The 12,355-nt window shown below is 47.7% G+C and overlaps 1 protein-coding gene across 1 annotated transcript in view; it reads right to left on the reverse strand.

Annotated features, from left to right (window-relative positions):
• Positions 1-12,355, reverse strand: part of LOC143817709 (uncharacterized) — a 281,558-nt gene that overhangs the window by 134,884 nt on the left and 134,319 nt on the right. Inside the window, exon 13 of the mRNA XM_077299196.1 lies at positions 2,337-2,504. Coding sequence (XP_077155311.1) covers positions 2,337-2,504 — 168 coding nt within the window. The remainder of the gene's footprint in view (positions 1-2,336; positions 2,505-12,355) is intronic.

Below are 12,355 nucleotides of genomic sequence, written 5' to 3' on the forward strand. Positions count from 1 at the left end.
AAATGCCAATCTTAATCTCCCACAAAAAAAAAAAAAAAAAAACAGGGACTGTCCTACAATTACTATCTCCCTGCAGTAATCTCAGCCAGGTATGGCAGGCAGCAATAAGGAGTGGACTGATGCACAAATTAAATAAAAAGTGTGGACAAACAAAAAAGATAGCTGTGCAGAAAGGAAGGAACAAGAGGATTTGTGCTTTGAAAAAAGCAGTTGGTTTGCACAGCGTCGTACACACACAGGCACAGCAACGCAGCTATCAGGGTCAGGGAGCCTTCTAGGGCAGCCCAATGAGCGACAGCGCTGAGGAAAAAAAAACGTAGCTTCCACTGTCCCTGCAAACAAAAGGTGGTGTTGGACAGTGGAAATCGCTACAGCACAAGCGGTTTGCAGCTTTATGTACCCTGCCTATCACTATCCCTGCTTCTGAAGAAGCGGCATCAACCTCTCCCTACGCTCAGATCAGCAGCAGTAAGATGGCGGTCGGCGGGAACGCCCCTTTATAGCCCCTGTGACGCCGCAGAAAGCAAGCCAATCACTGCAATGCCCTTCTCTAAGATGGTGGGGACTGAGATCTATGTCATCACGCTGCCCACACTCTGCGTTCACCTTCATTGGCTGAGAAATAGCGCTTTTCGTGTCATTGAAACGCGACTTTGGCGCGAAAGTCGCGTACCGCATGGCCGATGCAACGCTGGGATCGGCTCGGTTTCATGAGACGCCGACTTTGCCAAAAGTCGGCGACTTTTGAAAATGAACGACCCGTTTCGCTCAACCCTAGTCACCACTTCTGTATTTATCATCCACTTCTGATTTTGGTAACAAATACTGAGGTAAAATACTGACCAATACTGAATGTGTGAATGTGGCCTAAAGGGAACCTGTCACCTAGAAATTTGTAGTTAAGTAGTATTTAAATCATATGTTGCAGATTTACTGGAGCAGTAGGGAGTGTTATAGTCTCCGCTCACTACACAGTGAGTGCGCTGTAATCACTTCCTGTAATCTATGTGTATCATGCTCTGCGCACACACGCTGCACAGCAGGTTGTCCAGACCTGAATCTAGGTTTTACAGAAAGCGGGGCAAGAATTCAGTTTGGCACCCCTCCTATACACAGCTCAAGTGGTTTGAGTAGTCATCATGCGATCACTCATATTCGATTTGCTCACTCTATGTGACAATAGGCTTCTGAATCCTTACAGCCTGGACACTGCAAGTTCTCAAGATTCTCTCAGCCGTCTCACTGAATGGCAGAATCCCACTTGGGGATGACCTGCCTGCCTCCTATATACAGCCCTACATTGTCACTGAGGGATGCAGGGAGTGATTACAGCATGACAGCCGGCCTAACATGATTGAAATGCCATTTACCATTAGATCACCAAAACATCTGCAGGTAAACAGTGTAGTGGCAGGTTCCCTTCAAAATCAGTGAACGGTGTATTCATCCTAAGTAGTGATGAGCGAATATACTCGTTACTCGAGATTTCCCGAACATGCTCAGCTGTCCTCCGAGTATTTTTTAGTGCTCGGAGATTTAGTTTTTATTGCCGCAGCTGAATGATTTACATCTGTTAGCCAGGCTGAGTACATGTGGGGATTCACTAGCAACCTGGCAATCCGAGCACTAAAAAATACTCGGAGGACACCCGAGCGTGCTCAGGAAATCTCGAGTAACAAGTATATTCGCTCATCACTAATCCTAAGCTCTTCCGACACACTTTATTTAGGCCACATTTAGATGCCCATGCATGATGGCTCGAGTACAGACCACGATGCATTGCAGATTGGCTGCATGTCTCCTGACCCAAAAGTAACAACCTCATTTATGCCAGGGACTGTTAAGCTGGGGTTGGGAGTCCAACAGTCATTCCAGACATCACGGTCTGTGCATGAACCATGATTCACAGATGTCTGAATTTGGCCTTGTGATGGAAGAAACATAACAACTTTTTATATGCTACACTTATATACTTTTTCTTAATATACAATATTAATACTGAGCACATTTGACTTTAATGTTTGATTAGGCCATAAAATACTGCCATGTAAAAGAAAGGCACAATAGGGCCAATTCTTCAAAGTTTTTACACCAGAAAAATGGAGTAAAAGCTTTGAAAAGTAGCAAAATTTTTGCAATTTAAGATGATTTTTCACCAGTTTGACTCAGCTCAGTTGATATGGGCCAAGTTTGGGGACAGCCAGGGCAGACTTGGGCATGGCCACACTTAATGAATTCAGCGCCTATTTCAGCAAGTAATATTATTCATCTCAGCATCATGGTTATTTAATATACTATCGTATATATAGCTTTAACATCACCATGTATCTACTTACAGAGATTCTTGCTCGAAGTCCTTTTATCCAAAAGAGTTTACTGATGGTGGGAGTCATATTCACATGAAGAGGAGGACTGCTTGCCATTACTTGGAACATGTCTTTTAATTGACTGAGTTCTTCTAGAAACATATTAAGTAAGTGGCTATCTTTATCCTTTAAATGATCCTAAAAATATTAAAACAAAAAGGAATTTAAATGAAATTCATATAAAGTATCTTTCTTGTCCCTACATAACTAATATATGGCAACATCCACACAAATTATTGGGACAATGAATGTTTTCACATGCAGTTTTCTACTATTTTTTCCCAGCGATATTTGGTGTATTTTTAAAAATTAGGGTAAGTTCACACTGGGCGTTTTTGCTGCGTTTTTTATGCTAATTTTCAGCTGCTTTTTACAGTACCAGCAAAGCCTATGAGATTGTCATCAGGATTTTGTGCTTTGCAGCATATTTTTGACAGAGCATGTCACTTCTTTCAGCATTTTTTTTTTTGGGTGAAAAACGCTGCAAATACTCAGGTTGACTTCTTTGCAGCGTATTTTTTGCAGAAAAGTCAAGGACAGCAGAATCTGACCTCACTGTCAGCTCCGCTACATCTAGAGGCTGCAAGGTTGCATGATGCGTCCATACAGCTTGTCATCCAGCAGAGCGGACCTGAACCCCATTCACTTGAATGTGGGGCCCGACAATACAGTGTTTGACACACTGTCATATGCATGACAGCGCGGCAATCACTGCTTCTGATCCATGGTGAAACCATCCCCGCTGGTCAGAGAGCCGCGGTTCCCATGCTGTCAAAAGACAGCGTGAGTGCTCAGCTGTAATCAAAGGTATACAGTTTAACTCCGGTCACTGATGCCAGCTGATGGGACTACTGCTCCCATCATCCGACAACTGCTGCCACTAATAACAGTGTCAGCAAGAGCAGATGATGGAAATATTTATCAGCCAATCCTACGCTGGAGATAAATAATTTAAAAAAAAACCTGCGTGGGTTCCCCCCTATTTTTGATAACAAGCCAGGCAAAACTCACAGCTGGGGGCTGCAACCCTCAGCTGTCAGCTTCAGCAAGGCTGGTTATCAAGAATAGAGGGATCCCCACACTGCTTTTTTAATTATTTAAAAAAATAATGTAAAAAAATGTCATGGGGTCCCCCCCATTTTTGACAACCAGACTTGCTAAAGCAGACAACTGGGGGCTGGTATTCTCAGGCTGGTAAGGGGCCATGGATATTGACTCCCCCCAGCCTAAAAATAACAGCCCGCAGCTGCCCAGAAAAGGCACATCTATTAGATGCGCCAATTCTGGTGCTTTGCCTGGCTCTTCCCACTTGCCCTGTAGGGGTTCATATTTGTGCAGTTGATGTCACCTTTGTATTGTCAGGTGACATCAAGGCCATGGATTACTAATGGATAGGTGTCTATAATACACACATCCATTACTATTCCTATTGTTGTATGGTAAATTAAGACAGCCAGAATAAAGTCTTTTATTAGAAATAAAACAAAACACACTTTTCCATTTTTATTTAAAAATAACAAACACAGTTATGTTCACCTAACGCCTATTCCATTGAAGCCCTCGTTTTCCTGTAATAAACCAAAAATAAAAAAACAGCAATATTCCTCACCTCTCCGTCGATCTGTCCCACTCCGTAATCCATGTCAAGTTAATCTGCAGGGTAATAGTGAGTGGTTAAACCAAAAGGCATGAACAGATTCAAAAATAAATCCTCAAATGCTGTCTTCTGCTCATCACCCTCCCGAATGCGTCTCAGATTATAAGCCCCTCTAAGATCATGTTTAGAAAACCATTTAGCTACAGTAAGCTGATTATATAGGTCAGGAATGAGTGGAAGTGGGTAAGTATTTTTAAACGTAATTTTGTTTAGTACATGGAAATCTAAGTAAGGGTGAAGCCCCCCTTTACAAAGAAGAAACCAGCAGCTACAAGCAGCGTCGGACTGGAGCACCTTGGGCCCACCAGAGAAAATCATTCTTGGGGCCCACTATGTAGCTACATAGAAATAGATACAAGACCACCAATTGTGCAGTAAAAAGCACTAATATCAGGGTCTAATATAAGGTAGTACACATCTTAATTATGTAGCAAGCGTTGGGGTAGCCCCCTCACAGAATATAATGTAGCCCCCTCATAAAATATAATGCGGTCCCCTCTCATAGAATATAATGCAGCACCCCACAAAATATAATGCAACCCCCTCAGGTATGAAGCAGTCCCCACCATAGAATATAATGTAGCACCCCCCATAGGGTATAATGCAGCCCCCCTCATATAGTATAATGCAACCCACCACAGAATATAATGTAGTCCCTTGAGAGAATGCTTTTCCACCACAGAATATAATGCAGCCCCCCCATAGAGTATACTGTAGCCCCCTCATATAGTATGATGTAGCCCCCCATAATATAATGTAGTCCCCTGAGAGAATAATGCAGCCCCACCACAGAATATAATAGTATGATGTAGCCCCCCATAATATAATAGACAAAAAAATGTTAACACTAAAGGGGCAATATATATTTATAAATTAAAATCTATATTTTTAATATCCACTTATGAAGACCCCAGTGAAAACAAATAGAGTAAGTGGAGACCACTTGAAAGCAGTGAAACACCAACCACCAGAGCTAGAGACCTAACTCCAAGAAAGAGACATGGCAAGGGTATACAATAATTACAATATTCCTTTATTATGTAATGGTAACAACATATATATATATATAAATGTGCACATTTTGGAAGGATATAAAAACAACAATCGGCAAGATAAAATCACCAAAAATGTAGATAAAACCTATATAAGTAGATGTAGGGTATGCCAGAAAAGGAAATTAATATCAGGACTCTATGACATAGTAAAAATGTGATCCACGAGTGCTAAAAAAAGGGGGTTTAAGAATAAAATGTATCAAAAGTGAGCATAGAACACAAAAATGTCCATGGGGTTTAAAATAAAATAACCCATAATACAATATAATCTGACCTCATGGCCAACCACCATAAACAGTGCAATACGCAAGCAAACAATGTGGTAAGTAACCAGAGAATAACACTGTGCAAAAGTAGCAATTTGTAAACAAGAGGGTGAGGAAGGGACATAATTAAGAGAGTACCTGTACCCCTGGGGTGTGCTTTGGTTGGATTTGGTGCTGCCATTTAAGGTACAGGTACTCTCTTAATTATCTCCCTTCCTCACCCTCTTGTTTACAAATTGCTACTTTTGCACAGTGTTATTCTCTGGTTACTTACCACATTGTTTGCTTGCGTATTGCACTGTTTATGGTGGTTGGCCATGAGGTCAGATGATATTGTATTATGGGTTATTTTATTTTAAACCCCATGGACATTTTTGTGTTATATGCTCACTTTTGATACATTTTCTTCTTAAACCCCCTTTTTTTTAGCACTCGTGGATCACATTTTTACTATGTCATAGAGTCCTGATATTAATTTCCTTTTCTGGCATACCCTACATCTACTTATATAGGTTTTATCTAAATTTTTGGTGATTTTATCTTGCCGATTGTTGTTTTTATATCCTTCCAAAATGTGCACATTTATATATATATATATATGTTGTTACCATTACATAATAAAGGAATATTGTAATTATTGTATACCCTTGCCATGTCTCTTTCTTGGAGTTAGGTCTCTAGCTCTGGTGGTTGGTGTTCCCCATAATATAATGTAGTACCCTGAGTATAATGCAGTCCCCCCACAGAATATAATGTAGCCCCCCCAGGGCCGTATTTAGAGTTTCTGCTGCCCTAGGCACTTTTAGTGCTGCCTCAACTTTGGTGAGTATGACACTATCGGCAGTGACTTTGGCAAGAATCGCTGATGTGAAAGTCGCCTTTTGCAGCAGATCCGGCAGTTTTTCTGCATCTGCCGCGTAACGGATCACTTACAGCAACACAGCGTTCAGCCTCATTCATTCCCTATGGGATTTGCGGCACTTTGCCGTGATCTGGCAAATGCGGTACCATACCTCCCAACTTTTGAAGGGAAGGAGGTATAAAGTTTGCGGCGCGCGTAGTGCGCCGCGGCAAATTTTAGGCCACGCCTCTAACCACACCCATCTCACAACTAGTCACTGCCATATCCACGTCCCAACCACAGCCATTTAGCACTGCTGATCACACTGTTTTATATACAACTAGATGGCAGCCCGATTCTAAAGAATCGGGAGTCTAGAATCCATATATACTATATTTATTCAAATGTAAGAATAATACAATTAATAAATAATAGTAAGAAAGAACAAAAAATGGCTGCACTCACCAGCTCTTGACAATTCTTGACAGTACGGCACATTTCTGATTGGTCGCTCGCGGCAGGCGGCAACCAATCAGAAAAGTGCCGCGCACCACGAAGGCATATATCTTTGTCCACCCTGAGCGGGTGTAGGATGCTGGTGACGTCACTTATCTCCGGACAAAGCCACGGAAGTTGGCACAAATTGCCGGAAGTAGTATTCTAGGCAATTATATATTAGATTTTAATGTTATCAGTGTTTACCTTTGAACGTTTATATTGTATTGTCCTGTCACCAGCCATGTGTACGATTATCGGCCGAAAGCCTCTCTGGAACCAATAATCACCCCATGTAAAGGTATCTTTATAAGTTAAAGATTCAGAATACTATGACTTTTATCATATCCTGAACAGTCAAGTTTTTTATGAACCGTTAAGGTTTTCTGGTTGAAGTAAAAAAAACTCTGAGTGTTTACAGTTTGAAACCATAAAATGTTGAAAAATTATGTCATTCTTGAGTATATCACTCAATGGTGCTCATAAACGTGTCAAATTTGATCTATAATATACTTTAATATACGTTACTTTAATCTTTAATATACTTAAGAACAGGGCCCCAGACATCACACAGGGGGTCTGAAACACCGCACAGTGGTCCAAAATATCGCTGTGCTCTGCCTGGGGCCCCATATGCTGCCTGGGGCCCCTGTGCTCTGCCTGGGGCCCCTGTGCTCTGCCTGGGGCCCCATGTTCTGCCTGGGGCCACTGTGCTCTGCCTGGGGCCCCATATGCTGCCTGGGGCCCCTGTGCTCTGCCTGGGGCCCCATAGGCTGCCTGGGGCCCCTATGCTCTACTTGGGACCACTGTGCTCTGCCTGGGGCCCCATATGCTGCCTGGGGCCCCTGTGCTCTGCCTGGGGCCCCTGTGCTCTGCCTGGGGCCCCATGTTCTGCCTGGGGCCACTGTGCCCTGCCTGGGGCCCCATAGGCTGCCTGGGGCCCCTGTGCTCCGCCTGGGACCACTGTGCTCTGCCTGGGGCCCCATATGCTGCCTGGGGCCCCTGTGCTCTGCCTGGGGCCACTGTGCTCTGCCTGGGGCCCCATATGCTGCCTGGGGCCCCTGTGCTCTGCCTGGGGCCCCTGTGCTCTGCCTGGGGCCCCATGTTCTGCCTGGGGCCCCTGTGCTCTGCCTGGGGCCACTGTGCTCTGCCTGGGGCCCCATGTTCTGCCTGGGGCCACTGTGCTCTGCCTGGGGCCCCATAAGCTGCCTGGGGCCCCTGTGCTCTGCCTGGGACCACTGTGCTCTGCCTGGGGCCCCATATGCTGCCTGGGGCCCCTGTGCTCTGCCTGGGGCCACTGTGCTCTGCCTGGGGCCCCATATGCTGCCTGGGGCCACTGTGCTCTGCCTGGGGCCCCATATGCTGCCTGGGGCCCCTGTGCTCTGCCTGGGGCCCCATATTCTGCCTGGGGCCCCTATGCTCTGCCTGGGGCCCCTGTGCTCTGCCTGGGGCCCCTGTGCTCTGCCTGGGGCCACTGTGCTCTGCCTGGGGCCCCATATGCTGCCTGGGGCCCCTGTGCTCTGCCTGGGGCCCCATATGCTGCCTGGGGCCCCTGTGCTCTGCCTGGGGCCCCTGTGCTCTGCCTGGGGCCCCATATGCTGCCTGGGGCCCCTGTGCTCTGCCTGGGGCCCCTGTGCTCTGCCTGGGGCCCCATGTTCTGCCTGGGGCCCCTGTGCTCTGCCTGGGGCCACTGTGCTCTGCCTGGGGCCCCATATGCTGCCTGGGGCCCCTGTGCTCTGCCTGGGGCCCCATAGGCTGCCTGGGGCCCCTGTGCTCTGCCTGGGGCCACTGTGCTCTGCCTGGGGCCACTGTGCTCTGCCTGGGGCCCCATATGCTGCCTGGGGCCCCTGTGCTCTGCCTGGGGCCCCTGTGCTCTGCCTGGGGCCACTGTGCTCTGCCTGGGGCCCCATAGGCTGCCTGGGGCCCCTGTGCTCTGCCTGGGACCACTGTGCTCTGCCTGGGGCCCCATGTGCTGCCTGGGGCCCCTGTGCTCTGCCTGGGTGTAGGACACTGGTGACGTCACTTATCTCCGGACATTAGCTCCGGACATTAGCTCCGGACATTAGCTCCGGACATTAGCTCCGGACAAAGCCACGGAAGTTGGCACAAATTGCAGGAAGTAGTATTCTAGGCAATTATATATTAGATAATTATAAACAAAAAAATATGGCCACACAGTGCTCCATACTGTATAATGGCCACACATGATGCTCAATACTGTATAACGGCCACCACACATGATGCTCCTTACTGTATAATGGCCACACATGATGCTCCATAGTGTATAATGGCCACACATGATGCTCCATAAGGTATAATGGCCACACAGTGCTCCATACTGTATAATGGCCACACAGTGCTCCATACTGTATAATGGCCACAGATAGTGCTCCATACTGTATAATGGCCACACAGTGCTCCATACTGTATAATGGCCACAGATAGTGCTCCATACTGTATAATGGCCACACACAGTTCTCCATACTGTATAATGATCCCACATGATGCTCAATACTGTATAATTGCCACAAATGATGCTCCATACTGTATAACGGCCACACATGATGCTCCATACTGTATAATGTCCATTGGCCACATATGATGCTCCATACTGTATAACAGCCACACATGATGCTCAATACTGTATAATGGCCACACACAGTTCTCCATACTGTATAATGATCCCAAATGATGCTCAATACTGTATAATGACCCCCCCCCCCTCCTGTATGCATGGCTCATCTCCCTCCCATCCCATATGCATGGCTCATATCCCCCCTCCTGTATGCATGGCTCATATCCCCCCTGTATGCATGGCTCATATTCCCCCTCCTGTATGCATGGCTCATATTCCCTTCCCCTGTATGCATGGCTCATATTCCCCCCTGTATGCATGGCTCATATTCCCCCCTGTATGCATGGCTCATATTCCCCCCCCCCCATATGCATGGCTCATATCCCCCCCTGTATGCATGGCTCATATCCCCCCCCGTATGCAAGGCTCATATGCCCCCCCCCGTATGCATGGCTCATATCCCCCCCTGTATGCATGGCTCATATCCCCCCCGTATGCATGGCTCATATTCCCCCCTGTATGCATGGCTCATATTCCCCCCTGTATGCATGGCTCATATCCCCCCCTGTATGCATGGCTCATAACCCCCCCGTATGCATGGCTCATATTCCCCCCCCCTGTATGCATGGCTCATATCCCCCCTGTATGCATGGCTCATATCCCCCCATATGCATGGCTCTCTCTGACCCCCCCGCTCCCGCTCCTGCTCCTGCTCCCATCTTGCATGGCGCGCCGGCTTATGTCCCCCTTCATCCCCCCTTCCCCCGTCCCTCATACTCACCTGTCCCTCATCGCGCGGCCGTGGCGACATCCCTCTGGCTCTGTCCCGACTCCCGGCGCAGCACCGTCTTCCTGCGTGAGCGGTCATGTGATACTGCTCATTAAGGTCATGAATATGCGCATATTCATGACCTTAATGAGCGGTACAACGTGACCGCTCATTCAAGACGAGCTGCAGACGCCGAGACAGGCATCGCTGGAGCAGGGTGAGTATCATCTCCAAGGAGGGTTAGGCGGGCGGGTGGCCGGGGGGGGCCCTGGAGCAGTTGGGGCCCTAGGCAGCTGCTGGCTAGTATGCCAGCAGGTGTCAGTGCCTGGGCCCACCAGAGAATCCTCCGGTTCTCCGGTGGGCCAGTCCGAGCCTGGCTACAAGCGAGGGAGAAGGATGGATATGACCCTTCCGTAAACTTTTCTTTCATATTCTTTCATAGCGGTACGTTTAGGTTCAGACAAATTGTACAGGTGAGATTTATGCAGTTTGGCATTAGGAATAAAAGCAATAGCACAATCATAAAGAGGATGATGTGGAGGTAGTATTTCTGCCTCTTTTTCCATGAACACATCTCCAAAGTCTTTCCAGTATGCCAACAAACCCTCCAGACTAGCACAGCAAATTTGCACAGGATGAAGACATTTCTTATGGCATTTGGAGCTCCCCTTAACAATATCCTTTCGCCACAAATCAATAATAGGTCTCGCACCCTCCGATACTTACCTGTCAGGCCGGCGCGCCCCCGACGTGGTTCCTTGCTGCTTTCTGCTCAGCTTCTCAGGCTCACGGCGCTTCGCGCATGCGCCGTAGCGCCGCTTACGCCGCCAGGGGTTCTGGGAGGTTGTGACCCGGTGGCTCCACCCCAATATGGCAGCGCCCACCGGGTATTTCTGTTCGGCGTTTACCCAGGTAAGACGCCTGTGCATCTTCGTCGCAGCAGCGCCTGCTTATCCCAGGTTTTCCTCTACGCCCTCAGGTCCCGTTCCTCTGCTACTTTCCCTCGCTAGCCCTGTGCCATTTCCTTTTCCCTAGCCTGGATATCTTGTCCCTTCCATTCCCTTGCCTCTTCCTTACCCTGTCCTTTTGTCTTCCCTATGATTCTGTAGCCCATTAGCATACCTGCCGTTTACTATTTGTTTCTTCCTTTCCAGCTCCCAGTTTCCAGCCACCCTCAGTTCCCGATCCCTCCTTGTTTCCCGTTACCACCTATCTTCATTTTTTGCCCCAGTCGTCCCTTTGGCTCCGGCAGCTGTGGTTCCATCCCCCTTGGGCCTGCTCCTAACACTCCCTGTATAGGGGGTGGATCCATCTGGTACACTCGTCCTCGGGGGCTCTGGAGCCATGACCCAGAGGGTCCACTTTCGGGTTCTTCTCTTAGTTTCCCATTCGTGACAGTATGCACAGGCCATGGATCCCGCTAGAGCCTCGGCCGCCCAGAAGGAACCAGTCTTTTTGCGGGAGAATCAGTCCCGTATGATGTCCTTTATGAAGTCCATGGACTTTCATCTCTCCGCTCTTCAGACCTTTGATCTGGGGAATGCTTCCCAGCTGGCCGGTCTGCAACAAGAACTGGCTCAGCAGCGTGACACCCAAGCCCATATCCTAAGTTACATGGCATCTGTTGACACTCGGTTACTCTCCTTACAGTCTGCCGCATCAGCTCCTGTCCCAGCCTCGGCTCTTCACCCTCCTCCCCGTTTGGCTAAGCCACCGCGCTATAATGGAGATCCCAAATTATGCCGGGGTTTCTTAAATCAATGTTGTCTCCATTTTGAGCTTTTGCCTCTGCAGTACCCTACTGATCGGGCCAAAGAAGCCTTCATAATTTCCCACTTGGAGGGAGACGCGTTGGCATGGGTAAACCCTCTTTGGGAGCATGACGACCCTGTGGTCTCACAACTATCTAATTTTTTGGAGACTATCGTTGAGTGTTCAACGAGCCAGGTCACCTGGCCTCTACCACAGAGTCTTTATTTAATCTTCACCACTTAGTCCATGTCTCAGGATGACCTCCTCTGTATCAGTGCCTGAGTCGATGCAAGTCAATTGGCTCAGAATGTCAGAACAATGTTGCCAGGAGAGACGCACTCAAGGTCTTTGCTTCTACTGTGGGAGTGCCTCCCATCTTCTTTGTGTCCCTTACTAGCCTACGTTGATTCGGGCTCCGCAGGGAATTTTATTAGGTTAGAGGAGGTTGTTAAATTTTCTGTTCCTGTTAGGACCTTAGAAAAACCCCTCCTCCTCGCTTCCGTGGATGGCAAGCCATTGCAAGAAAGTATAACTCAGGTTACACAGGTGGTTGAGCTTCAGCTGCATAAGGAAAAGATT

Source organism: Ranitomeya variabilis, chromosome 3 (assembly GCF_051348905.1).
Source record: "Ranitomeya variabilis isolate aRanVar5 chromosome 3, aRanVar5.hap1, whole genome shotgun sequence".
Taxonomy (NCBI): domain Eukaryota; kingdom Metazoa; phylum Chordata; class Amphibia; order Anura; family Dendrobatidae; genus Ranitomeya; species Ranitomeya variabilis.